At 38.1% G+C, this 27,547-nt stretch overlaps 1 protein-coding gene across 7 annotated transcripts in view; it reads left to right on the top strand.

Annotated features, from left to right (window-relative positions):
* NCKAP5 (NCK associated protein 5) overlaps positions 1-27,547 on the top strand; it is a 971,589-nt gene that overhangs the window by 512,060 nt on the left and 431,982 nt on the right. For all 7 annotated transcript variants that reach the window (XM_045066496.1, XM_045066499.1, XM_045066498.1 and 4 more), the window contains one exon: positions 14,282-14,415. In XM_045066496.1, coding sequence (XP_044922431.1) covers positions 14,282-14,415 — 134 coding nt within the window. The remainder of the gene's footprint in view (positions 1-14,281; positions 14,416-27,547) is intronic.

The following is a 27,547-nucleotide window of genomic DNA, read 5'->3' as shown; positions in this document are numbered from 1 at the left end:
GTTGGGAGAGGGTAAAACATAGGCAGCATAAGGGGAAAAAAATGACAGACAGGGTGAAGTATGTCTGTGGGGCTTCTGAACCAAAGAAAATGTCATCATGTAAACTTCAGAGTGAACAAAGATTGAAAATTGTCACTGATAAAAATTTTGCAAACCTAGAGCTGGCTGAGGGAAAGGTGTAGTGTGGGGTCAAGAGAATTCATTTTAACTCAACAAGAGTATATGAACACTTCTGGAGTGCTCACTGATATGCTAATATTCTAGAGTTTCATTACCAAGTGCAGGGCTCAATGCCTGCCTTAAGTAAAGCATGCTTTTTGAAGAGTCAGGTGATAGTGATTCCATATGAAGTGCTTAGTAAAATATATGACATCATGTAATTTGGAAAAAAAAGTTAAGTTGAATATTTGGAGCACCAATGTGTGGGCTAAATGAGGTGGGCAGTGTAGAAGGTACAACAAGTGCTAATCTTTATAATAAATGTAGCTGCAGTTCAAGAATAGAGTTTGGAAGAGAGAATACAAGATCTTGGAATCCTCCATAATAAGGAACAAAATGAGAAATTTAGTGACTTGGATTTTGAAATGGAAACAATATCTGCTGGAGATATCATTCATTTTTCTACTGGACAATGGGGAGCAGATAGAAAAGGAACAGAGTAGGGGTAAATTGGGGAATAAATAAATCTAGGGCCATTCTAAAGACCAAAGATTGGGCAGAGAACTGGAAGTAAAAATCCTCAAAGAACTGAAATCTGTCCCTTTTCTTATGTAAAATATACTGTATCCACAGAACAGAAAAGAATACTTAGGATTTCAGTCAAGTGGGATGGCACTTAATAAAACTGACTTCTGAGAATTCCTAAAGGAATAGAATAATTAATAGCTACTGTTAATTGTAATCAATTAACATGACAACGGAGAAAGATTTGTGACCAGGGGAAAAGAAGGAGCCAGTGATTTCTTGTAAAAGGACCCAGTGGTAAGGGTAAATGAAGCTGTTTTCTAAGTAAAGCTGAGAATTGAACCTTTTGACCAAACAAACTCAAGGAAATGATTGGGGTAAGGGAAAGAATGCGTCTGAATTAGGCAATTGACCATGGATAACAAGCTTACTACTCATTTGGTTTATTCCTCAATGTCTTGCTCTCCTCGGTCAGTCCCTATAATGATCAGATACTCACAGGCTGGGGAGAAAATGGCTTTCTGAGAAGCTTGTTGAAGTCAGAAAGGCAGTGAGCCAGAAAACTCTGTGGAAAGGCTCTTTCCAACTCAAGGAACCATTGCTAATGAATGGCAGTAATAAAAAAGGAACAGTTTCTGCTTGTTCCTGTTACGGTAGTCCTTCACTTCCGGAGTCTACCCTGAGGAAAAATTATCTTGCTCAAACATCATTTAGATTCTGTCATTCTGTTCAAGATCTACTGAGACCTGCAGTTGTTTGGGAATCAGATTAAATCCACTACCTCTGGGGTCTGCATTTTAACACCTCTCTTCCCCATCCTGTAATGCCCGATGTTCTTTTTAAAATTTCTTTGCCCGTTTTACACTAGCCAAAGAAGCCATGCCCTTAGCCTCTTAAATCTACAGCTTCACCCACCTAGGTCTCCATCCAGGATGCCAGTCTCCTTCATCATTACCAAATGAGATCCTTATTATAACATCTTCAACAATGTATACCCTCGCCAGGTTACAGACATGTTCCGTCTCCTTCTACCCATCATCCCATTAGTAACTATGTTGTTTTTTTTTTTTTAAGATTTTATTTATTTATTCAACAGAGAGAGAGAGAGCACAAGTAGGCAGAGAGGCAGGCAGAGAGAGAGGAGGAAGCAGACTCCCTGCTGTGCAGAGAGCCCGATGTGGGGCTCGATCCCAGGACCCTGAGATCATGACCTGAGCGGAAGGCAGAGGCTTAACCCACTGAGCCACCCAGGCGTCCCCAGTAACTGTTTTTTTTTTTGCTGCGGTCGGGGAGGAAAAATTCTTCTCTACCCTCTTTGGGTCTCTGGCTGGGCCTAAGAATTAAGCTGATAATGAGACAGATTATAAGAGAGAAGCAAACTTTTTTCTGAGCTTTTACATGTATGTGGAAGCCTTCCCAAGAGAATGAAGACCTGGAGAAGTGACCAGAGAAGGAGGCTTTTACATCTTTTAGCTAAAGAAATAATAAGTTTGTGCAGAGTTGACTAGAAGGAGGGATTGATATTAGGTGACATCATTAGGAAGGTAAGAATGAGTTTTCTAAGTTTTTTTTTTTTTTAATAGATTTCTTGAGAAAGGCTTGTACTGCTATATATTTTCCTCTCAGGACTGCCTTTGTTGTGTCCCACAGATTTTGAACCGTTGTATTTTCATTATCATTTGTTTCCATGATTTTTTTCAATTCCTCTTTAATTTCCCGGTTGACCCATTCATTCTTTAGAAGGATGCTGTTTAGTCTCCATGTATTTGGGTTCTTTCCAAACTTCCTCTTGTGGTTGAGTTCTAGCTTTAGAGCATTGTGGTCTGAAAATATGCAGGTAATGATCCCAATCTTTTGATACCCATTGAGTCCTGAATGTCCACAATAGCCAAACTATGGAAAGAACCTAGATGTCCATCAACAGATGAATGGATCAAGAAGATGTGGTATATATACACAATGGAATACTATGCAGCCATCAAAAGAAATGAAATCTTGCCATTTGTGACAACATGGATGGAACTAGAGTGTATCATGCTTAGCGAAATAAGTCAAGCAGAGAAAGACAACTATCATATGATCTCCCTGATATGAGGAGGTGGTGATGCAACATGGGGGCTTAAGTGGGTAGGAGAAGAATCAATGAAACAAGATGGAATTGGGAGGGAGACAAACCATAAGTGACTCTTAATCTCACAAAACAAACTGAGGGTTGCTGGGGGGAGGGGGTTTGGGAGAAGGGGGTGGGATTATGGACATTGGGGAGGGTATGTGCTTTGGTGAGTGCTGTGAAGTGTGTAAACCTGGTGATTCACAGACCTGTACCCCTGGGGATAAAAATATATGTTTATAAAAAATAAAAAATTAAAAAAAAATAGATTTCTTGGTTCCCAATTCCCCATCTCTGGTGATAAGAATGCCTTCTTTCCTCCTGTCTCGTAGGAAGGGCACTTCTCACATGAGGGTTTAATGACCTGTTGCAGGGAAAGGAGAGGTCAGAGAGATATTTCTGCTTCTCACGTTTTCTCAGACTCCTTTAGCTGAAGGTATTCAATACGGAGGTTGCCATATTTTGGAGTAAGGTGTCCTAAACCCCATCACTGTGCTTATGGCTAATTTCATGGGTAGATAAAATGTGAGAGTTGCAAGGGACCATAGCATTTTAAAAGTAGGCCCAAAGAGGATAATTGTATTTCCCAAAGATGCATAGCCAGTTAATAGAAGAACCAAAAAGGTAATAACCCAGATTACCAGCCCTGGGCTTATTCCATCACAGGAATCATGGTGGTGAAAATCAAGACACTTAAAGTGATGAAAAACATGGAAAATGAATCAATATATAACTTCTTATTATGTATGATAATAAAATCAAAACTACGTTGCTTTATATTGTGAATGCAGCATTACTGTTTTCTTCTTCACTTGTAGCTCTACTTGATAAATATAAAGATCATTGACTACAAGCAAAGGACAACTTTATTTTCTCTTTGTATACAGGATACCATAATTTCTTACAATTTGTTCCAACACGCCTTTATGATCTATATCAATCTTGACATGCCAACCCTTCATTTTATTGTGCTCTTCTACACAACCCACCCTAAAAACACTCCTCCCATAAATTTCACATCTGTATCCTTTTCCTAAGTAATAAGCATATGCATATACATAATTTTTGCCTAAGAAAATTTAATCTTATGGAGTGATTCACCTGTGGCACTTTTTTTTTTTAGAGCTCCCATGTAGCATTGAGGACATTTTAAAGATCTTCCTAAGTGCCATCTGTCTTCTTTACCCTTGAAATTTCTTCCCCTTCTCCCCCCACCCTCTCTTTTATTTCTCTCACCATTTTTTCCCTCCTCTCACATTTTTTTTTTAAACCAAGCTCTCTATCTTTTTTTTTTGTTGTTGTTAGAATAAAAGCTTTGTCTCTCTTGGGCGATGTTATCAGCACTGCGGATGTATATTGGGCTGCTTCTATTCTAGCATCTCAAAATCGGATTCTGATTCTTCTGTTACAACCAACAGTGTGGGCTTTAAAAAAAATCAATTCTTAGGTTCCTTATCTGTTTTTCTGCTTCTGGGATAACTGAATCTTTCATAACTAATGGGGATATTGAATTCAGGGAACTTTATGGGGAAAATAAATTGCAATTGTAAAAAGTAAAAAAACGAGGCTACAATTAGATAAATAACTATAGCTTAATTTAGATCCCTTTTGATATTAGTTTGACATCAATTGGTTAATATAGTTTTTCCATTAAAAACTAGTTTTCATGAAAACATAATAGTTTAATTTTGTTGCTGATGCATGTTTGGTTTATGGACCTCTGAAGAAGAAGAAAAAAAAAAATCACTTGCCAGTTTTAGATTCCCAATAGGTAGCAAGAGAATTAGAATGGTTATTCTGGGTCTCTGTATAATCTTAAAATGTTTCCATATACATTAGATGTTGATTGGTGAACGCATGGCAATAGCTGTGGGTGTCTGGACACCAATTAGTAAGCAAATCTAAGCACATCCTGAAGTTCTGAATTGAGTCTTACTGCCATGCTTTATGTTTGTATCACTAAATCAAATGTACTTGTCTTTTCAAATAGTCAAGTTCAAAACCTCCATTGTGGCTTGTTTGCCAGATTCCACATTTCTTGAATGAGTTTGTATATATTTTTTCATCAATATCTAAAAATATCATTAAGTCCCTATGACCTTGTCTACTGGCCTCTGTTCATTTCTGAGTAACTTTTAGATCCTTGTATTGCCTAAGAGTATTAGTGTTTTTCCCATGGTTCTTTGATTATAAAATATTTAACAAGAGTGTTATAACTTGGACACGTTTTGGGAAATCTTTTGAAAGGGACACGTATAGTGAATACTTTTCTGTATATTATCCCATATCTCCTCAACATTAAGTCAATGTAGAATTACCTCTGGATGCGTTGGTGCCCGATGTCACTTACTCAGCAGGACTTTCACAGATGCTTAGAGCATATGTGGGAAGCACGTCTCTTGTTAGAGCAGATGTTTCACTTGACACATGACCATGCATGGTGGCACTGGAGCTTCCACACTGTGTAAACAAAATTCTTCTTTCTTTTCCAAATTCCTTGAAATTTATGTAACTGACCTTGCCTGTCATATACTAATGTAGTTAGAAGCATCAAACCTACTTAGATCTAGGATAGAAGTATTTATTGACATTCTGTATTTGAAATCCAGTGTTAATATCTTAGTTTTAACCCCTGAGGTTTTGGTACCCTACAGATCAAGCCATCTGTTTAAAATCAGAGTAGGTGGTAGGATTAAAAAATAATGTTTTGGGGAGATGTCTGATATAGTGTTATCTGCAGTCCAGATGATATATTTGATTAATCTTTCAGTTCTTACATTAAAATGAATTAAATTTTGATCTACTCAAACATACATTTTTCAGCTTTTTAAAAGAAATCTAACTACAATGTTTATTTAATATGTGAGGATTATTAAAAACTAGATATTTTGTAGAATTTATCAAAAGTATCTAAACTATATTAGATGATATAAGTTATGTGATTCTAGTTATCCATGTCTCATTTTTATTTGGGACTTTCAAGTTTTTGTAGTGCTTTACCATACATTGTTTTGCTCATTCCTCACAGTGATCCTATAAAATTGGCTTGGGCAGTTTTACTCTCCCTGATATACAGAGGAAGCTAGCTTAAAACAGTTAGGTTTTAAGTGTCTTGTCCAAAACCTCTTGAGTAGCAGATGCAATCTAAACCAGAAGCTGGTAGCATTCACAATTCTCTATTTAAATATTTTCCATTCTGTTATTTAGACTTAATTCACTTCTTTTTCCACATAGTGGACAATGATCTTTGCAAAATCTTAACCAGATCCTATCAATCACTTAATGAAACCTTTGCAATGAGTTACTGTCTTACTTAAGATGTAATTGTATATCCTTAATACGACCTTCATGCTCCCCGGGTCTGTGCTTTGTTCTTTCTACCTGTATCACATGCCACTCCCATCCCCTTGTTCCAAGCATCCCCTAGCCTCCAGGCACCCTCACTGCTCCTGTTTCTTCCTGTGTGTGACTCAAGACCTTTCCGTTTGCTAATCACTACACCTAGTGTCATCACAGAGGTCTTATTTTAAATGTCAATTTCTCAGAGAAGCCTTCAATTCACTTAAAGGACCAAACAAAATTAGTTTCTCTTGCTATCAGCTTTCAGCAGACCCTTAATTATTCACTGATATATTTATCTGTGTGATAATTCATTTAGCACCTGCCCTCTTCACTGTGTGTTACTCAGCTACTGTCCTAAACCAAGTCTATTTGACTCCTTGCTGGTCTCCTGCTTTGGTCCAGTGTGTGGCACATAGTAGCTCCTCAGTAAATATTTGTGGTCTGAGTGGAATGAATAAATCCATGTGGATATGTACATAGCTCTTTTTCCAAACTCTTTTTCATATTTATAGGAATATATGGGTTTTTCTCCATTTCCTGGGAACATGCAGATAAAAATTGCTTTTTGATACTTAAAACAATTTAAACAAGTCTTAGAAAATTATCAGGAAAGATGTTTAAGACAATGAAATGGATTACCCAGGGAAATTGTGGAGTTTCCTTCCCCAGAGGTTTAATCAGAGGATAGTAATTAAGCCTAAGGAAGTTTAAGGTCTGTGTTAAGGCTCTGACATAGAGGCAAGATCATTGGATAGAACTAAAGACTTGGACGTAATATACCTTTCTTTGTTTGTTTCTGTGTTTGATTCTTTGTTAAGGGCCCAACTCATTTCTTATGCCCAAACAGGAAAAGAACTTGGAAACTTAACTCATTCAGATTTCTTTTTCTCTATTGTGGTGTACAGTCAGCTCCACTGTAATGCGACCTCTGTATTCCTAAAAATCATTGCACAGGGCTTGTTGGAAAAATGGAAGTAGGGACATGAGACTCAAAAACTTGGTCAGTAACACATTTAAAAAAAAAAATCCAGGAACCTAATAAAAATGTCAGCTAAGTTTTAGTTGTGTTAAGTGGTTAAGAAATACACAATAATATAATACATATGGCACTTCTCCTTGAGAAAGACAGGCAGCTGGCTTGTGGAGGGGGTCATTGGAAGGGCTGCGGCTTGTGAGTTACTGCCAAGTGGCAGAAGGAAGGCTGCCTGAAATTAGAGGGCAAATTGTGTCACCAGATATAGGTGGGGTGGCTCTTAAGAGGCACAGTAACTGAAAGCATTGGCCTATCCATCTTAAATGAGTGTGATTTGTGTATTTCTGTGCTAGGTCCAGCTGGGTGCAGTTTTCTGTGTTCACTTCATGTTCCTCATGAATGAAATCAGGCATAAGCGAGTGTGAGATTTAGGTTATGCTCACATTGGTCCCTGACACAGCCATTGCCCTAAAGCAAATCTATGCACTTAAAGTGTTAGGAGGCTAGTCCACATGGAGATGCAGGAAGATCCTAAACTCATTTCCTCCAACAGACACACTAAATCTGCAACTACATATGGAAGGCTTCTCTCTGAAAACTCACGGCACCTCTCTCTGCCATCAGGAGAGAATAGGCCTGCACTCAGGAGGGTTGGAGAAGGTGAGATGTGGTCTCACCACAGACTCACTGCCAGCTCAGCAACCGACAGTCAGGAGGGAATTCAAAAACCCAGAGCTTCTTGAGGAGGAAAGGTTCTATAGATTATATCAGTCACTCTTAAGACAAATATTTGAGAGATGAGCCGTGAAGACATCTGCTTTGAAGATTCCCAGGGCTTGTGTCCATGAAGCCCAAAGGGCTGAGGTGAAATGGGAAACAGCTCTTAAAAGGCTCAAGTGCAGCCTTGCTCCAGGGCCCAGCTCAGAAGTAGCAGTTTGGAAAAGCACACAGAGTATATGTGAAGAAGATTCGTTTGCTCATCTTAGGCATCCTTTGGAGGGAGAGGTGCGTTTTGGCATTCTCTGCAGGGATGGAGGTGCTGGAAGACTCCATCCATCCTTGTGCTCTGTCTCTGACTCACTAAAACCTGGGCTACCATGTTTTTATTTTTTTCCTTCAGAAGGTATCATCTTCATGCCCTCTTTCTGCCAGGCTTCACTGACATTATTTTCTAGAAGGGAGATTTTACATATGTCTGGTGCCCTGGCTTGTTTACATTTAATACTCCAGTTTTTTGTGACTACCAACAGGTGATCCACTGAGCTCATGGATCTTGAGGCCAAAGTGGCTTGGATTCCTGGACACCATAAGGAACTATTGGAAAGACAGTTCTTAACAGACTGCCATCTCCAGGGCAGTGTACAGATAGTAGACTGGAAACACCCCCTCACTCTGTGAGTAGGTATTTTGCATGTCCGGGAGCTTTGGTCTAAGGGACAAGTTTCTGGTCTGCCACACTCCTAAAGGCCTATTGAACTGCTCTCAGGGGGCACCTGGGTGGCTCAGTTGGGTAAGCGTCTGCCTTCAGCTTGGGCTCCCTGTTCAATGAGGAGGCTGCTTCTCCCTCTCCTTCTGCCCCTTCCCACCCCCCTGTTTATGTGCTCCCTCCCCCTCTCTCCCATACTCTCTCTCAAATAAATAAATAAAATCTGTAAAAAGAAAAAAAAAGAATGAAGTGCTCTGAGGGCTTAAGTCCCCAGTCTGATGATGTGCCCAAGGGAGGGGTATGCATAGGGTTAGAAAAGAATAAAACTGGGACCAGAATGCTGGGAAATGTTAGCTGGTAAAGACTGGAAACAGAAAAAGGAACCAGGCAAGGAAGCTGGATTCAGGCCCAAAAGAATTCATGATCTTGCTTCATAAAGAAGAAGATACTTAGGAACAAATTTAACTAAGGAGGTAGAAGACCTAGATATCAAAAACTATAAGACATTAATGAAAGAAATTGAAGAAGACACAAATAAGTGGATAGACATTCCATGCTAATAGATTGGAAGAATTAATACTGTTAAAGTGTCCATACTACCCAAAGCAATACATAAATTCAGTGCAATTCCTATCAAAATTCCACTGACATTTTTCACAGAAATAGAAAAAAATCCTAAAATGTGTACGGGATCACAAAAATCTCTAGAAGCCAAAACAATCTTGAGAAAGAACAACAAAGATGGAGCCATCATACTCCTTAATTCAAACTATATTACAAAGCTGTCATGTCAAAACAGTACTTTATTGGCATAAAAAACAAACACAAAAATCAGTGAAACAAAAGAGAGACCCAGAAATAAACCCACTATTAATATAGTCAATTAATTTATGACAAAGGAGGCAAGAACACACAGTATGGAAAGGACAGTCTCTTTAATAAATGGTGCTGGGAACACCGTACAGACACATGCAAAAGAATGAAACTAGACTACTATCTTACACCATATACAAAAATTAACTCAAAATGAATTAAAAACTTGAATGTAAGACCTGAAACCATAAAACCCCTGGAAAGAAAACTGGGCAGTAAGAAACTTGACATTGGTCTTGGTGATAATATTTTGGATCTGACTCCAAAAACAAAAGTAAACAAGTGAGATCAAACTGAAATCAGCTTCTGCCTAACAAAGGAAATCATCAACAAAATGAAAAGACAATGCATTGAATGTGAGAGCAATGCATTCTGACTGGATATATGATTAAGGAATTTACAAATCATATATCCAATCGGGTTAATATTCAAAATACAGTACTACAACACAATAAACAAAAACAAAAAACAAAGCAATCTGATTTAAAAATTGGCAGAAGGTCTGAATAGACATTTTCTAAAGGAAACATTCATGTGGCCAACAGATGCATAAAAATATGTTCAATATGACCAATCATCAGGGAAATCATCAAAACCACCAAAAAGTGTCACCTCATATCTGTTAGAATGAATCAAAAAAAAAAAAAAGAAAGAAAAGAAGAAAGAAACAAAGAAACAAAGAAAGAAATAACAAGTGTTGGTAAGATTATCAAGAAAAGGGAACCCTTATGCATAGTTGGTATGGATGTGAATTGTGTAGCCACTATGTAAAACTGTATGGAAGGTCCCCAAAAAAGTAAAAATAGAAGTATCATATGATCCAGCAATCCATCTTCTGGGTATTTATCTGAAGAAAATGAAAATATTACTTCAAAAAAAATATATAGGCACCCCGTGATTATTGCAGTATTATTTACAATAGCCAAGATATGGAAGCAACCTAAGTGTCCAAGATAGGTGGATGAAGAAGATGTGTAGGTACACACACACAACACACACCCTCACATACAATAAACTACTACTCAGCCATATAAAAGAAGGGATTCTTGCCATTTGCAAGAACATGATTAGTCCTTGAGGGCACTAAGCTAAGTAAAATAAGTCAGGCACAGAAAGAAGACAAGTGCAGTATGCTCTCACTTATATATAGAATGGAAAAACCAAACAAACAGCAACAACAAAAACCAAACAGAGATCCAGAGAACAGATTGGTGGTTGTCAGAGGTTGAGAAGCAGTGGAGGTTGGGAAAAGGGACGAAGGGGGTCAAAAAGTACAGACTTATTGTCATGAAATAAGTCACGACGGTATAATGTACAGCATGGTGACTGTAGTTAATAATACTGTATTGCATATTTGAAAGTTGCTAAGTGAGTAAATCTTAGATTGTCTCATCACAAGAGAATAAAAAAACACTTTGTAATTATGTATTATGATAGATGATAACTAGGCTTCTTGTGGAGACTATGTTTGCATTTGTGTATACAAATATTGAACCATTATGTTGTACACCTGAAACTAATATATGTCAAATATAAAAATAAATAAAGGATGGAAAGATTACAAAATGAATGTTAGAGCATAACTGACTATCCAAAGAAGAAAAAAAGGTGGAGGTGGGCAGTGGGAGTTGGGGTCAGAAAAATTGGTTCTTGGTCCCAGAGCTGTCATTTCTAACATTGAAACCCTGAGCAAGCACTTTCCCCCTCTTTATACCATTTTATCGTATCTTTAAATGAAGTTGGTAACAACCAACGTTGCCACATTGTCCTGAGGGCTAGATGAAGCGATAAAGGTGAAACATTCCTTAAACAGTAAAGTGTTTTCCAACTCAAGATTTTTCACAAAAAACTTATTTCAGAGGTAGAGCTATCAACTAAAGAAGAACAAAGGGTTAGAAGTTCACCCACTCAGAGCCAGCTTTTGTTGAGAAAACTGTGAAACCCTCCTTTTGGAGGAGAGTGAAGCCCATGACTCTGAAAGGAGGGGGTGCTTTATGCCTGGTGAAGTGTCTTGTGAACACGTGTCTCATGTCTTATAGACTCAACCCGGGGGGGAGGGGCAGTGTTTCTGTTCCTGGTATAGCAGTTTGTGTACAATGGTAGGAGAAGCCAAGGAGGAAAAGGGGAAAAGGTGAACTTGCTAAAGGAAACTGAGAGAAATACAAATGTGGTCCCCACTGAGTTTAGAAAAATACTCTCAGAGCTTTCTTAAGATGGCTTCTTAAAGCCATCCCAGCCCAGGGATTCAGTGGAAGGAGCTGTCACAGAAATTTGGCCTCGTCAGGTCTACAACCCAGATTTCTGTGACATTGTTTTTTACTTACTGCTCTTCAGTACCCAGCAGCACCGTATGAACAAGACTCAACTCTTTTGCACCTCTCACTCCCTTTCACTCTCCGTGCTGTGAAAGATACAGAGCAAACCTGTAGGGAAAAAAATCAAAATTACAGACAGCTATTACAAAAAAAAAAAAAAAAAAAAAAAAAATCTGTCCATGTTTTTTACTTTTTTTTTTTTTTACTTTTTTTACTTCTTTTTTAACTTCTATCCATGTTTTATAATTTGAGTAAAAAAAAAAAAAATTTCCCTACATTTGGAAAGTAGATACGTAGATACGGCTTATTGTCAAGCTTTGATGGTTTAATTGAAGTACACACCATTTAAAGGGAATATATTTCAGTAAACAACTTTTGCCTCATTAGTCTTCGAATTCCCTGGAACTTTCTCTATAATGTAAGGGTATCATTTTACTTGTATTTGAAAAGGCATTAAAAAATTGAACAGAAAAGTTTATTCATATGGAAAATGTCTTCCCTTATTAGATTTTGAGGAATTCTTCAATATGACAGGGAGCAAATCTATGTGACATTCTTCATTTGTGAAGGAAAAATGGATTCTATCTTCCCTGCAAAACTTCACCTTTTTAATATGCTGTGCTTTTTAACTATTTAACAGACACCATTTGTTTCGCTTGTTTTGGGAATCAAAGCAGTCTTCCAAATTCTATAATAAAGGTGACTTACCCATGTTCCTTCTAGTCCACTCAGTTTATACAGAGATGACTCTTGGTTATGTGTAATAATGCAGTAAATTTTATTTTTGTCTTTTTATTGTGGTTAAATATATGTAATAAAATCTAAATAATAAAAATATAATAAGTAATAAAACAAATAATAAAATATATGTGCTATGAAATTTGCCATTCTATTTCTACAAAGGTTTGGCTTTGGTTAGCATGTTTCTCCTTCAAAATCGTGTTTTTCTTCTCTTCCAGAGCTGCTGGAACATGACAGAATAAAGATTTGATTTTGATTTTTCTTTTTCTGAATCTGATAGAGGCAACTGACTGTGTAGGGGTGAAAAATGGACCACCAAAGAGTTTGGGACAGAAGCTACAGGCCTGACTTAGCTAAAGGCCAGCTCCAGAATCAATAAGCAAATATACTTCTAGTACGTTAAATGCAGAAAATACATATACACTTAAGACATAGTCCTGATCTCAAACAGATGTTTATGTAGGTGAAGAATCGTAATACATGCACACAAAAAATGATGATAGAAGAAAGTAAGAGTGTATAGGGTTGTAAAGAGCATAGGTGCTGTGGACACAAGGAAGGGAGAGAACAATGAAATGAGGTGGAGAAGTTCTAGAGAGATGGCTCAAAGCCAAACCTGGCAGCATCTTCAGATTTTAAGTAGATCTCAGAGAGCTTGTTAAGCAGGAGGAAGAGCATGGTCAAGGGCGCACAGGCAGGGGAATACATAAGTATTTTTAGAGGATCTTGATTTATTTCCAAATTATGGTCTACTGTTTCCTTCATAATCCTCAGGAGAGCTTTTCCCCCCATGTGTTAGAGGTGGAGACAGTCCATCTCTCCTATCACTTGTGGTGAATGTGCCCCATGCGGTGGATAGCATTTCCTCCCGGGTAATCCATGGTTCAGAGTCATCATGCAGTCCTGGCTTCCCTTTCTCCTGTGTAAGAATGTGGGTCCCTCCTAGTCAGTACTGAGTTGTTCTTTGGTTTTCATCACAGAACATCCATTCCACATGCAAAGTGCTCACATTAGTAGCAACCATAACCGTAATAGCATGACATGCCAAAAGAAGAAGTAGCAGAAGCAACAAAACAACAAAAAGACATTAGCATGGGAGAGTCAGTATTGTCAGGGGGATTCGAGTCTGCGTGCTTCTGAGCGGTTCCAGGAATGAGTTTTTGCTGAACCATCTATTCCAAGTCTTCCAGCCCTTCTTTCTACACTGATTCCCGTTTGTGAATGAGCTGATTTTCTGCCATAATAAATAAAGTGGGTGGCTTAGCCTGTTTTTATCTGTGAAAACCTAACTGGATAAATAAAAACAAAACATTTAACCTTATTCTCATCAGCTCCATGGCCTAATGAAGTTGAAATTACAGGTCCTTGTACAAAAATCACTCACGTTCCTTTAAAAGCATAGACAAGCGATTGAAGAGATGAAACGATTCTGAATAGGCACTAATGATCTTACTCATCATTGCTTGAGTTCTGATACATTTGGTAGTATTACTGGGTCATAGATCTTCATATCTGCACAAGAAGCCGCCTGATTTAGTGAAAATTATTCAAGCAATAGAGACACATCCAGGATTGAAAACTGTTACCTTCTGGTTTTTATGACAAATTACTTAGATGCCTCTGATCCTTAGTTTTCTTGTCTGTAATGAGAGGTTAATAATAGAAGCTACTTCATGGGGTTGTAATGAGGATGGAATTAATTTATATATAAAGTCCATGTTTGCACTTAGTAACTGACAGCTATTACTAATTATTTTTTTTCTCGTAGTAATTAAGAAACACCTCCTTAAAAGTCATTCCCTTTGTGCCTTTTATAGCATGAGAAGCTGATGCATGAATTGGAAGAAGAGAGACACTTACGTCTTCAGAGTGAGAAGCGGTTGCAGGAGGTGACACTGGAGTCTGAGCGCAACAGAATTCAGATGCGTGGCCTCCAGCAGCAGTTCTCCAGGTATGGTTCTGAACTGAGCTGCTTGATTCAGGAGGGGCATCCCTTCCTGCACCCAAAGTCCCCAGGTTGAATATCCATTGTGAAAGCATCTGTTGAATTTGAGGAGCTAATTTACCTATAGCTTAGACCTTCTCCTCTGGCCACGCCATCATAAGGCATCTGGGCCAGTTTGTTGAAAACTTGCTCTTTGCACCTAGTGGAGTCTTGGTTATCTTTTCTTCCTTGATGGGTTTCCAAGGGGTTTTTCCAGGAAGATGTGGTGGCTGTGTGGTTTATAAGAATCCCTTGAAAGGCCAGCCGGGAGGATGAAATTTTACCAGTCGGGAGGATGAAATTTTACCAGTCATCATAATTCTGTTTTAAGGAAGACAGAGGATGTGAATCTAATCATTCAGTAAGCTCTTACTCAGTACTTAAAGGAAACCTTTACCGATAGTTTAAAAAAAATCAAAATCAATGAGTTTTTCCTTTAAAAAGACTTAACTTGAATTTGAAATTAGCATTCTGAAAAGTAGCTCTTAGATTTAATTCCCACACAGTCAGAATCTTTCAGCTTCCAGTTATAGTTACTGTGGGGCCAGGTAAAGGTTCAACCAACTATTTAAATATAACCTATTTATTTAACCTATCTGTGCTATTCCAGTCCTGGGACCAGATATGAGAATTCTGTGAAGGACAGTTTTCTTTCTTTCTTTCTTTCTTTCTTTCTTTCTTTCTTTCTTTCTTTCTTTCTTTCAAGATTTTATTTATTTTGACAGAGACATAGCGAGAGAGGGAGCACAAGTAGGGAGAGTGAGAGAGGGAGAAGCAGGCTTCCTACAAGCAGGGAGCCCAATGTGGGGCTTGAACCCAGGATCCTGGGATCATGACCTGAGCCGAAAGCAGATGCTTAATGACTGAGCCACCGAGGCACGCCAAGGACAATTTACTTTCATTTCTGTATTTCACGTCACCATTTCCCAAATCAGGAAATTAATTTGGGGGGGTTTTGTTTTTTTCTTTCTCATGAGGTTGTCTCAGGCTGAATCAAGTTTGAGACGTTGCCCTAAATTTTTTTCTGAGCAATCTATGTGGATCTTGACTTTAATTTACCATTGGGATTTGGATATAATCAATGATGGATAATATGGCTTCCTCATTATGAACCTTTTATAATGATAGCTTAGGTTTTAGATGTGTCACACAGAGAAACTGAAATTGAGCCTCCAGATGTCTTATCTCTTTGTGACTAATACCATCAGTGCATGTGACTTTGGTTTGGAGGCTTCTTGGAGGAACAAGGTAGAAAGGATGGATGATCCCCTGTGTTCAGACTCATAATTTAACACCCTGTTCCACTCTCTGAGCCCGTAATACACAGGTGCTATAGAAATGCACCAATCAATACTTCAAACAAATGCAGGTCCCACCCTTCTCAGGCTATTATTTATACAACCTTGTACTTGGTTTTTCATTTGGTTTGATGGTAACTCTCACTTTACGTCTCCCAACTTGAAATAATAGACCCCTCCCCACACATACTTTTGAAGCAGTTCTAAAACAAGCTCTGCTTTGTCATACTTGCCATTTTAAGACTATAGGAAAGGAGGAGGTAGATCGCCCTACCCTTGTGTTATCTAATTGAGATGTCTCTGTATTCAAGCTATTGATTTACTGGGTGTGAGATACATGGCACAGTAAATTATTTTCATATGATGCCAGGTCATCTGCTGTAAATCAATGACACCCATACAGAGTTGTGTTGCACAAGAGTCAAGGCATCCTAGACTGAATGAGAAGATAATTCTATGTAGAACAAATAGTGGTTGGTTTTATATACTGCATTTCCCCCTACTATCATCAGTTTCCTTATGTAAAGCTTCGCTGGAACTGAAGAGTTCAAATCCAGTTATAGCCAGACAACTAATGCAAATTAGCAAAGGTGGATGAAAAAGCATGTATCACAGATAAGATAATTACACAAAGGGAGAGAGGGAAATAAATCAGTAGAATCTTTTAATGATAGAGAACAAACTGAGGGTTGGCAGAGGGAGGTGGGTGAGGGGTGATCTAGATGGGGGATGGGTATTAAGGAAGGTACTTTTTGTGATGAGCGCTGGGTGTTGTATGTAAGTGATGAATTTCTGGATTCTACTCCAAAAACCAATATTGCACTGTATGTTAACTATATAAATTCAAAAAAAAAAAAAGAAAGAAAGAAATGAGCAAAGGGGGAAAAAGAAAGAGAGAGGCAAACCAAGAAACAGACTCTAAATTATAGAGAACAGGGGCACCTGGGTGGCTTAGTGTGTTAAAACCTCTGCCTTCAGCTCAGGTCATGGTCCCAGGGTCCTGGGATCAAGCCCCGCATAGCATCAGGCTCTCTGCTCAGCAGGGAGCCTGCTTCCTCCTCTCTGCCTGCCTCTCTGCCTACTTGTGATCTCTGCCTGTCAAATAAATAAGTAAAATATTTTTAAAAAATAAAATATTTTTTATTTATATTTATAAATATATTAACCATATATTTATTTATATGGTTGCCAGAGGGGAGGTGGGTGGGGGGATGGGTGAAATAGATGACGGGGATTAAGGAGGGCATGTGTTGTGAGGAGCCCTGGGTGATGTATGGAAGTGTGGAATCACTGTATTGTATACCTGGAACTAATATTACCCTGGATGCTAACTAACTGGAATTTAAATAAAAACTTTTAAAAGGAGATAATTACACAATAGTTTAAGTAGGCCCACTACACCATTTTTGATGGCCTTTTGCATTTTAAACTTTGGTTTGTGAGATACTTCTAGTTCTGTTTATTTAAACAATCCTGTTACTATAAGTCTTTATAGAATTCTCCTAATTATAGAACATGTATATAGCTCATCACCCTTGGACATGGTCCACCTCTAAATGCTCACATAAGTAATTTCCATATTCCAAATAATTGGACTGAATTTAAAACATTTACCTTCATAATTTTCTCCTTTTCCCTGGGTCAACAAATTCATTTTGTACATGATGCTCCCTGACATGTAGGGTTGCTTTGAGTATTGTTTATGGAGTGAGTTTACTTTGAAAACTAATGCTAGTAGCCCACGTTTTCAAAGGACATGAAGTGGATTACAATAAAAGGTAGCTTCACAACACAACTAATAAAATGAAAAATAGAAAACAAAAGCCACGAAAGGGTAGTATGGCAAGTAATCATACTTACATGGCCTGTTGTGTTTTCTGAGAGTGAGCATGTGACTTAGTTCTAAGATTCCTGGCAGAGGAGATTAAAAGGAATGTACAAGAGCCTATGTAATTGTTATCTCCTAGACAAAGGCTACTACTCCTCAGGGAGAGAAACGTTGTCTCTGGTAACAAACTCATTCTAGAACACATCCATTGACCCCTTCAGAGATGGCCTTGAATGATATCAATGGCAATCGTCCAAAATGGCGTAAAGTAGCATTAATTCATAGGTAATGGTACTTCTACAAGGTCATGTACATCTACAAAGTTAAGGGATTTCTGAATGTCACAGTGTTGGTCTGATGAACCTGGAGCGCTGAGGCATAGACAGAGCTGTAAGAACTATTTTCCTCGTGTACTTGATGGTGGTATTGCCATGCAGGCATCGAAATGGGAGTAAAGGAGATTCTGGAGTCTCAGGTCCAGGGAAGAGGTAAGATTTGGAGGGGAAAGTGGATAACAAAGTTAGAAATGGGAACAATTAGGTGTATGTGCAAAGTAGAGTTCAGGTGTCAGAATGAGTGCTGCAAGGGAAATTAGTCCAAGGCTTGATTTTATGCAGTTTCAGTGACGTGACACGCTTGGTGGCTTAAAGGCATTGGGCAAACTTGAACATTGTGATTATCTGTGGTGATGAGTAAGGGGGTCACTTAGGTGACAAAAATCTATAAAAATGTTTGAGTGAGTAGTTCTCTTTTATGTCACCACCAAACCTTCATTTATAATCTCCCTTTCCCTCTTAACCTCTGATTAGGGTGTAATGATCAGCAGTGGTTCAAAATGTGGGCAAAAGAGAGAGAGAGATGTGACCAGAGATTACATCATCAGCTCTAAGCTCATAAATCAGAAATTGCCTGCACTGAGGGTGATTCAGGCAGCCATAAAAAGCCCAATTCAGACCATTTAGAACCTCCCATCTACATACAGTGAAGAGAAAAGATACTTTCAAATGAAGCCTTCCCCATACACGAAGGAGCATTTCAGTAGGGTGGTACTGGGAGGCAAGCAAAAGTGTCAGTAGGGTTTCTTTGTCTTGATATTTGTTGATACAAATCAAAGTTGCTTTCCAGATGTCATAATGATATTTTAACCTGTTGTCTGAGTGGTATCCATGGCTGGGTATAGTTTATGTGGGAATAGCTTTGTGCTCCACCCTTCTATCTGTCTCTCCGCTCCCTTTAACTGTTCATTTGAACTATGCATGTCTAACCAGCCAAGGTTAATGATGTGAGTGTGGCTATGTCACTGCCTTCCGTTCTATGTAAAGATGAGTGTTGGCACCCCCAATGTCATTACTTTGAGTGAATGAGGTTGTTTGTGTATCACTTAGATTCACCTAGACAAGTAGTTCAGGAACACTCTCTCCAACCAGGTGGGCTGTATTGAGGTAGAATAACAATGATTAAGAAAAGGGGCATCTGGGGGGCTCAGTTGGTTAAGCTTCCTCCATCAGCTCAGGTCATGATCTCAGAGTCCTAGGATCAAGTTCCACTTCGGGCTTCTTGCTCATCAGGGAGCCTGATTCTCCCTCTGCCTACTGCTCCCCCCTGCTTGTGCAGTCTTCCTCTCTCTCTCTGTCAAACAAATAAATAAAATATTAAAAAAAAATGGGGGACCGTGGGTGGGTCAGTGGGTTAAGGCCTCTGCCTTCGGCTCGGTCCGTGATCCCAGGGTCCTGGGATTGAGCCCCGCATTGGGCTCTCTGCTCAGCAGGGAGCCTGCTTCCTCCTCTCTCTCTCTCTCTCTCTGCCTGCCTCTCTGCCTGCTTGGGATCTCTGTCAAAATAAATAAATAAAAATCTTTAAAAAAATGATTAAGAAGAACCAGTTTTGTGAAGAAATAAGCAATACAGACTACTTATTTAATGGAAATCATGCATGATGTGCACCTGTATTTGAGTTGGTTCCTTTGGAAACAGTCCAGTCAATGTGTAGATTATTGCTGAAAGCTGCTGTTCTTTTCAGACAAGCATTTTTATTGTGTGTAAGTTAAGACAGAATACAGTGTGTTTCCTCAAAAAATGTAGACCCCAGATAGAGAAGACTTAGGTACATATAAGAACCAAAAAACCTACATTTATAGCTTATTTGTAAATAAAGGGAACTTTTGTCCAAATTCAGGACAGTTGGCCTTCATATTTGTTAATGGCATCCTATCATGCAAAGGCATGAATCAAGCCAGATGAAATTAGCACTAATTTTATAGTGCTACTAGCTATGATATTGTACATATTTATCATATGACAGCTCTCTGCTATAGTATGTTTGAAGCTTTAAATTAGTAGATGCACCACCTAGAAGACATAAGTTATAAACTATCTACTCTTAGAGAATGGTATCACACCCAAAGCATCATCAAAAATCAATTAATATTTCTCTGCAGCCTTGAAATGTTCCCTGTGTGTGTGTGTGTGTGTGTGTGTGTATTTACACCATGCACTGTTGAAACAAGTTAGCTTTGTTGCCCATAATAGACCAGGATCGTTAAAAATCACCCAAATGGAGAGCAAGTTTCCCCCTCTACGACTCCAGGATTTCTCTGCACCTGTTTTGACCTTCTCTCTCTGCACAGTTATCTGCTACCTTGAAGCTATTTCTTTGCTTTCTGTAACTGGGATTTCTCCTATCACAGTTGATTGCTATGCCTAAGTGCAGTCGGCTGCATGCTGAACTTCAAGGAGACGTAAATGGAGATGGTTTTACTGCTTAACGCGTTCACTGGTTGCTGTTCACGTTATCGGCTCTCAGAGACTTTATGGAAGCCTAGGGTTCATTTTCTGCTGCCCATTTGGAAGCTGTAGGCACCTGGCATAGAAGTGTGTGTTGAAGAGGATAATACGCCCTTAAATGTTCTACCCAAGCATTCCCTTCTGCCTCTGTGTCTGTTGCATACGTTAGAAGAACATTTTCTCTACATCTTTAGCAGAAGTAAAACATAACAAGATGAGAAAACCTGTCTACTGACCTTTGGACAATCAGCAGCACGAGCTCTTCTGCTCCCCTTCTGCATTTTTTCCCATCTCAGACCTTCGTCAACTTTAACCTCTCCCAGGGGCTGGCTCTCCTGAGTGCTTTGTTCCTCCTGATGAATACAGAGGACAATTTTCTATTGATTTAAGAGTTACTTATTTCCACAGTATCAGCAATATTTCTAGATGAGACTTTTCATAAAAGTGGAGGCCTCTCATCTCCTTTGAGAAAATCTAGCAGAAGTTTAAAATGGCAAAGCAGCATTGGTGAAATGATAAATTTTCTTCAAATCACACAGATGGGGAAAAGAAAAAGATTTTAAATAGCATGTTTTAAATGCCTGGTTCACATAGCATGGATCATGTTTTGATGTCAGAAGTTTATATCTTAGTGATCTAGTGTGTAAGGTCTTGCTTAAGCAAAGCAGAGGGAAGCTAAAACCAACTTTAAGGGAATGGGGTATGGGGGGGAATGGATGACATTTTCAGCTCCCTAAACAACTGATAAGTTAATGCTAAAATTGCTTAGTTCCTTTGTATTTCTGTTTCTGCCTAAGATATGATGACATTGTCATAAGTTTCCTAAATTCTTGACGGAGCTATATGTTGTTGAGTAGAAAATATAGAAGTTATATTGCCATTATTGTTCCCTGGTGGAGAAAACCATATTAACACAGAGTATAGTTACAATTCTATTTCAAGAAATACCATCCTGTTTAACGGGGCTTCCTAGGATCTGGTTCTAGCTCTACTTCTAACTAGCTTCATAACTTCAGTAGAGTAATTTGACCTTTTTGGATCTCAGTGTGCTCGATTGTAACATAAAGGAGCAGAATTGCTTACAGTTTTATAATGCTTCTTATGGTTTTTAAAAGGCAGTGTGTTTAAACTGAAATGCATTACTTGAGTGAAGTTACAATTAAACTGTTGTAACCAGGCCATCTTGAATTTCTAACAACCAGGGTTTCGTGTTGGGGCTGTGGAGTAAACGGTCTTATGCGCCGCACTGTGATCACGGTGAAGCTCTGTGGGGTTGGGCTGTCGCCATGTCTATTTTGGTTACTTGACTCTGGAGAAGTCAAGATTAGAAAAGTGCCGAGCCCAGATGAAATATTTCTGTTGAGGACAGGCAAAATTGAATACCGAGGAACTTGACTGGCAAAGGAAGCTACACTCCTCTGCAGTGGACATAAACATTATTGCTCTTGGCTCTGATGTTGTCCACTTTATGATTTATTTGAGCTAGTTTGGGAAAAAGCCTCAACAGAGAGAACTTTATGACATCCAGAATTGTTTTCACTTTTAAACAATTTCTCTGAAGAAACAGCCATCAGTAAAAACAAAAAATGGACAACAAAACAAAACAAAACAAAAACAGTGATTTGGTCTCCTTATAAACATTTTTTTAAAATTACCCATTATAGTCTTACTATGTTCCTAACCCCATCACAACATACTTTTTTTCTTTTAAGAAAATAAATACAGGATATAGAATCCATTTTATTTTAAAATTGGAAACTAAATTCATTTTATTTTTAATGATAAATATATTTGGCCAGATTGCAGAAAATCCTTTTTTTTAGGTGTATGTTTTGTTCAGTTTTGACAAGCATATATCATCGTGTAACCAAGTCAAAATTTAGAATATTTTCCTGTCCCTGAGAAGTTCCCTGATTTCCCTTTGTTGTCAGTTCTAATTTTATATCCTAAGCCCCTGGCAATGACTGATCTGATTTCTCTCCCTATAGTTTTGCCTTTTCCAGAAAATCATATAATTTTGAAGTTTGAAAGTATTTCACTTTCTGTGCCTTGTTTCTTTCATTCAGTGTCTCTTTTGAGAGGCATCCTTGCTGCCGCATGCGTCGGTAGGTAGTTCATTCGCTTTTATTGCTCAGTAATATCCCATTGTATAAAAGTACCTGTTTGTTTACTCATTCAGCTCCTCGTGGCTTTCATCGAGTTTGGGGTGACTTTAACATTGCTATAAACTTGTGACTTTTGTGGTCTAGTTTCAGTGTTTTCATTTCCCTTGGATAGATAACCGGGAATGGGACTACAGAGTCATGTAAAAGCACACATTTAACTTTATAAGAAACCGCGACTTTTTCAAAGTAGCTGCACCATTTTGCATTCTCACTAACAGTGTGTGGGAGTTTATTCCATGTTAATAAATGCTTCTTGAAAAACAAAACACAGATATGGAAAACCACACACACCTACAAAAATAACTGGCTTAATGAATTATTCTAAGGTAACCAACATCACAAAGAAACTCTTCCTGCTACCCAGAATGCCTCCGGAGGCCTCTTCCCATTCTCAGCCTTCATCTTCCCCCAACAAGTAACTAATATCCTGTGTTCATAGCTCCTTGTGTTTTTAATAGTGTTATCACTGGGGCGCCTGGGCGGCCCAGTGGGTTAAGCCGCTGCCTTCGGCTCAGGTCATGATCCCAGGGTCCTGGGATCGAGTCCCGCATCTGGCTCTCTGCTCAGCAGGGAGCCTGCTTCCTCCTCTCTCTCTCTCTGCCTGCCTCTCTGCCTGCTTGTGATCTCTCTCTGTCAAATAAATAAATAAAATCTTAAAAAAAAATAGTGTTATCACTTACTGTACATTGCCAGACACTTTAGTTTAGCCTTTGCTGTTTGTTATAAAACTGGTTATGTATTTTAGGTTTCTTTTAACGACTAGGTTACCTTCTATCGCTTGCTTTTCTTTCAAAATACCTATTGAAGAACTTAGAACATTTGACCTACAGAATTTCTCAGTTTAAATTTGTTGTTTGCTATTCTTGGGGCAGTTCACCATGCTTCTCTGTTCTCCATATTTTCTGCAAATTGGCATCTGTTTCCATACCCTGCTCTTAATAATGATCTAAATAAAGAGATCAAGGGGGTTGTTATCTAAGGGGTGAAGAACTTTTCTCATATCCCCATACATTTCTTATACCACAACCAGTAACATTTGTTATGATACACATTCAGTAAATATTTGCTGGTTGAAGAATGGAGTGAATGAATGAATGAATGAATAGGAGAATGAATGAATATCTTCACTGCAACAAGAAGGTGCAGCCAGCATTGTACTATGAAACACTTAGGTTAAACAAGGAAGAATTTTAAAGATAGTGTGTTTATGATAGAAGCTGGCTTCCAAGAGAGGTTGTAAAGAGTGGCCATTCCTGTGAATCTTTTAAAATTTTGATAATAGTCATCATTCTTAGAGTTATAAACCATGATGGCCTGGGAGGATGAAGACCCAATTTCCCATTTCGGGGCTTCTATGATAGAGTACTCACCTATAAAAGATGAGTTGCCTTTTTTTTTTTTTTCCAGAATATTCTTTGCAGAATTCCTGTCTGCAGGGCACTAAATGGAATTTGGTGCATTAAAAGTTTACTTCCCATAGGGTAAAGTTTACTTTCAGAGAGTGTTTTATGACCTTCAGATAACATTTATATGAGTGCTTCTGTGGTGGCATATGGGGCAAATGCATTGCAGCAGTGTGAGGGGAAGGCTTATTTTCTGATCACCTTTTCAGTCTATAGGCAGTGCCTTTAATGAACTATCTGTGCAGACTCTCTCTGAAAGCTGGTTGTAAATACTTGAAACTATTCTTTGGGTTCCTTAGTGTAATTTGTGAAGAATTATTCAGTGAAGATGGTTCTTGTTTATAAATGTCTACATCTGCTGTTAATGAACAGCCTGGAGCTTTTAGGAATGCTTCCCCAAGAATAAAGCAGGGAATTAGCTCTGCTGCAGTTACGGGCTCCTGACAAAACAAATGTGTTGTGGTTTTCATTAAATTGTGTTTCAGAATTTTTTGCACATTTCCTCTGACCAAAGCTTTTCACCTATCATTTGGAGGAGTAGCAAGTGACAGGATATATTTTCACAAAACGCAAAGATGAGTTTCTTTTGCTATATTTAGTCTCTATAACATTCAAGCCGTTATATCTTATAATAAGCATTTTTCTTATTATTGATAACAACATGTAGAAAAATGATCACGTTTTACACTTCTTTATTTTGCAGTGTTTCCAAAACTGTTCCTTACATTATGTCATTCAGTTTTCACTCTAGCCTTTGTGGGGTAAGCAAAGCATATTGTGATATCATAATTTTAATAAAAATCACTATTGAACCTTACAGAAATTAAAGTTACTTCCTCGTGGTCCTGTGGCTAGGTGAAGTCCCAATCTAGACCATGGGACTTCTGGTGTCTGGTCAGATCCTGTCTATTCCCTCATTAATTCATTTTTGTAGTTTATGATCACTGATAGAAAATGAAGGTTCAAATGATATTAGAAGCAATTGTATTACATTAGATTTCAGCCTTGATCATAAGTTTAGACATTCTGCCACTGACAGCACTTCTTAAACGTGATCACCTCTTGACGGAGGTTGCACCTAAGAGGAACTTGGGCCAAAGTGATAAATGAAATTATATCATGTCACAGGGAGAACTTTGTAGCCACTCTTTTTCCATTTCAGAATTCAAAAGAAATTTCAGTAGTTATCTCTCTTTAGTGCCGTGCCTCTTTTATTGCTTCTATTTTCTTAGTATATTTTTACATTGTATTATCAAACCAGCTGGACTGGTGATTAAATTGGTACTTCCAGACATTTAGACTGCCACCAAAATACAATTATATTTATTATCTGAACTGTGTGGTCATTGAATTTAGCTGAAATGACCCAGATTTGCCCTTTGCTGTGGGCTTGGACAGTATGTATTTAGCTAATAAAACCCAGTTCCAGATTCACATTCTTGCTGATGTTTTTAAAAAACATTCCACTTTCCTCAATTACTATATAGACTGTGTATACATAAGTGTATTTTTTTTCTTATTAGTGGTTTTGGATTTCAATATGATATATTCCCTCAGTAGGCTGTGAAGTTTTTATTGCTCTTGCCTGATATATTCTAGGTGCTCAGTAAATGATGAAATAATAAATATTTTCAATTGGCCATGTTGCTGTATTAAGATAACATTTATTGAACCCCTGCTCTAGATGACATCTGCCTATTCTGGTATATCCTATTTACCTTAATAATTTTCAGATTCCTAAATTATTTTATTTTTATTCAGTTTTTAAATTTCCCACTCAGTATCCTCGCACAATGAGTAAGATGTTGCAGGAACTACTAAGATTGATGTTCGACAATTAAAACAAAAATAGTGACAAAATTGGTTTGACGGTGCTAAGCAAGGTGGAAGGACACAAAATAAGTGAGTCATTTCCCCTCTCCCTAAGGAGGTTATGATAAAGAAAGAGTCACACTTGGAAACACACACACACACACACACAAACTAATATTAGATGAAATCATATCTTTGCTGCAAGAAAGGAAGAAAAAAAAATGACCGAAGAAAAACTCTGTGAGCCAGAAAGGGATTTATTTGAGATGACTATTGAAGCATGTGTAGGTGAAGGAGGATTTAATACAGAACTGAAGGTGGGCATTTTAGGTTAAGAGAACAGAACACAAAGATAGGTCTAAAGGTATGAGTATTCATGATGTGTTTCAGAAGCTACTAACGGTTGTGTACGGCTCACGCTCAGTTCCTCTAAGGCCCTTATCTGCAAACTGGCTGTTTGAATTCAGGCCTTCATCGTCCCCTTGCATCTTAGGTAGTGAAAGAATGCCTGGCCTACTTTTGCAGGTTGATCTTATGAATATCTCAATCACACAAGTCAATCTTACTTTGAACCCTTTCCAGAAGCCCAGCGGTCACCTTTGATGTCAGAAAACACTCTAAGAATTGATTTCTATTCCCTCAGCAATTCACACGATTGTCAAGAGATTCCCCAGTGAAGTAGTAATATATTTAGTATACTTCCAATATGCATGACACATAGAACGCTCACAAGTCTTTTGCCTTTTCAGAAACAATCACCAAATACACACTATGCTATCAGGAAATACCCTACAGGTCTTTGTAATAGATTTGAGTGGCTTCAAAATTCTACAGATGCAGACTTCCTAAGCAGTCTCTGTTGAGTAAAGAATTGAATAGCAGAGTAGTAAGGCTGTAGTTACTGCCTCAATGCATGTAAAGCCCAGTTTAGGAAAGGCCAGGACCTTGGAGGTTGCAATGACAGGGAGAACATCCATCATTTAATAAAACCTGGGAAGGAGAAGGATGAAGTCTAAATGCACCAGGAGAGAACTCTCAGATGTGAAATGCAACAAAGTTGCACAGTTTGAAACTTCTATGATGACCCTTTAAACTTAAGGCATATGAGATACATCTGTTTAACTCATTTTTTTAAATTAACATTTAAAGGTACCAGTAACAGGTACTATTCTAGGTACCAGGGATATAGCAGTGAAACAAAACAGAAAAATGTCCCTTTCTCATGGAGGAAGCAGAATATTAACTGGAATTTAATTCTTACAGCAACCTTCCATGTAAGATATTCCTATTTTTTGAAGACTTTTTAAATTTAAATTCAATTAGCCAACATATAGTATATCATTAATTTCAGAGATATTCCTATTATCTCTCTTTTATAGATGGCAAAACTGGACCTATGTGGATTAAATAATTTGTCCATTGTCATACATCTTGAATATATCATAGATGCAATTTGAAATCAGGCAGCCTGGCTGTTAACCATTAATCTGTGTGGTTTCCTGTTATCCACAAAAGAGAAAATGAGCTATTGTTTACTGGGTATTGACCTTGTACCCTTTGGGGGTTTGGGGAGTGCTTTAAACATGTAATCTCATCACTTAAATTCAATGAGGAAATATTAGCATTCATATTTTATAGTAAGAGAAATAAAGCCCAATGAAGTTAAATGATTTTCAGAAGGTCACATGGCCACTAACCAACCGAACCAGGATTCAATTCAGTTTTTTTGTCCCTTGACATATATTATTTTCCTATTGTATGCAGTAAAAATTAATAAATGTTAAGATTATCAAAGAGTCAGTATTTACTT

The sequence above is a fragment of the Mustela putorius genome, unplaced genomic scaffold (genome assembly GCF_011764305.1).
Source record: "Mustela putorius furo isolate JIRA1106 unplaced genomic scaffold, ASM1176430v1.1 tig00003867_pilon_pilon_pilon, whole genome shotgun sequence".
Classification (NCBI taxonomy): domain Eukaryota; kingdom Metazoa; phylum Chordata; class Mammalia; order Carnivora; family Mustelidae; genus Mustela; species Mustela putorius.
This window is presented reverse-complemented; position numbering and strand designations above follow the sequence as displayed.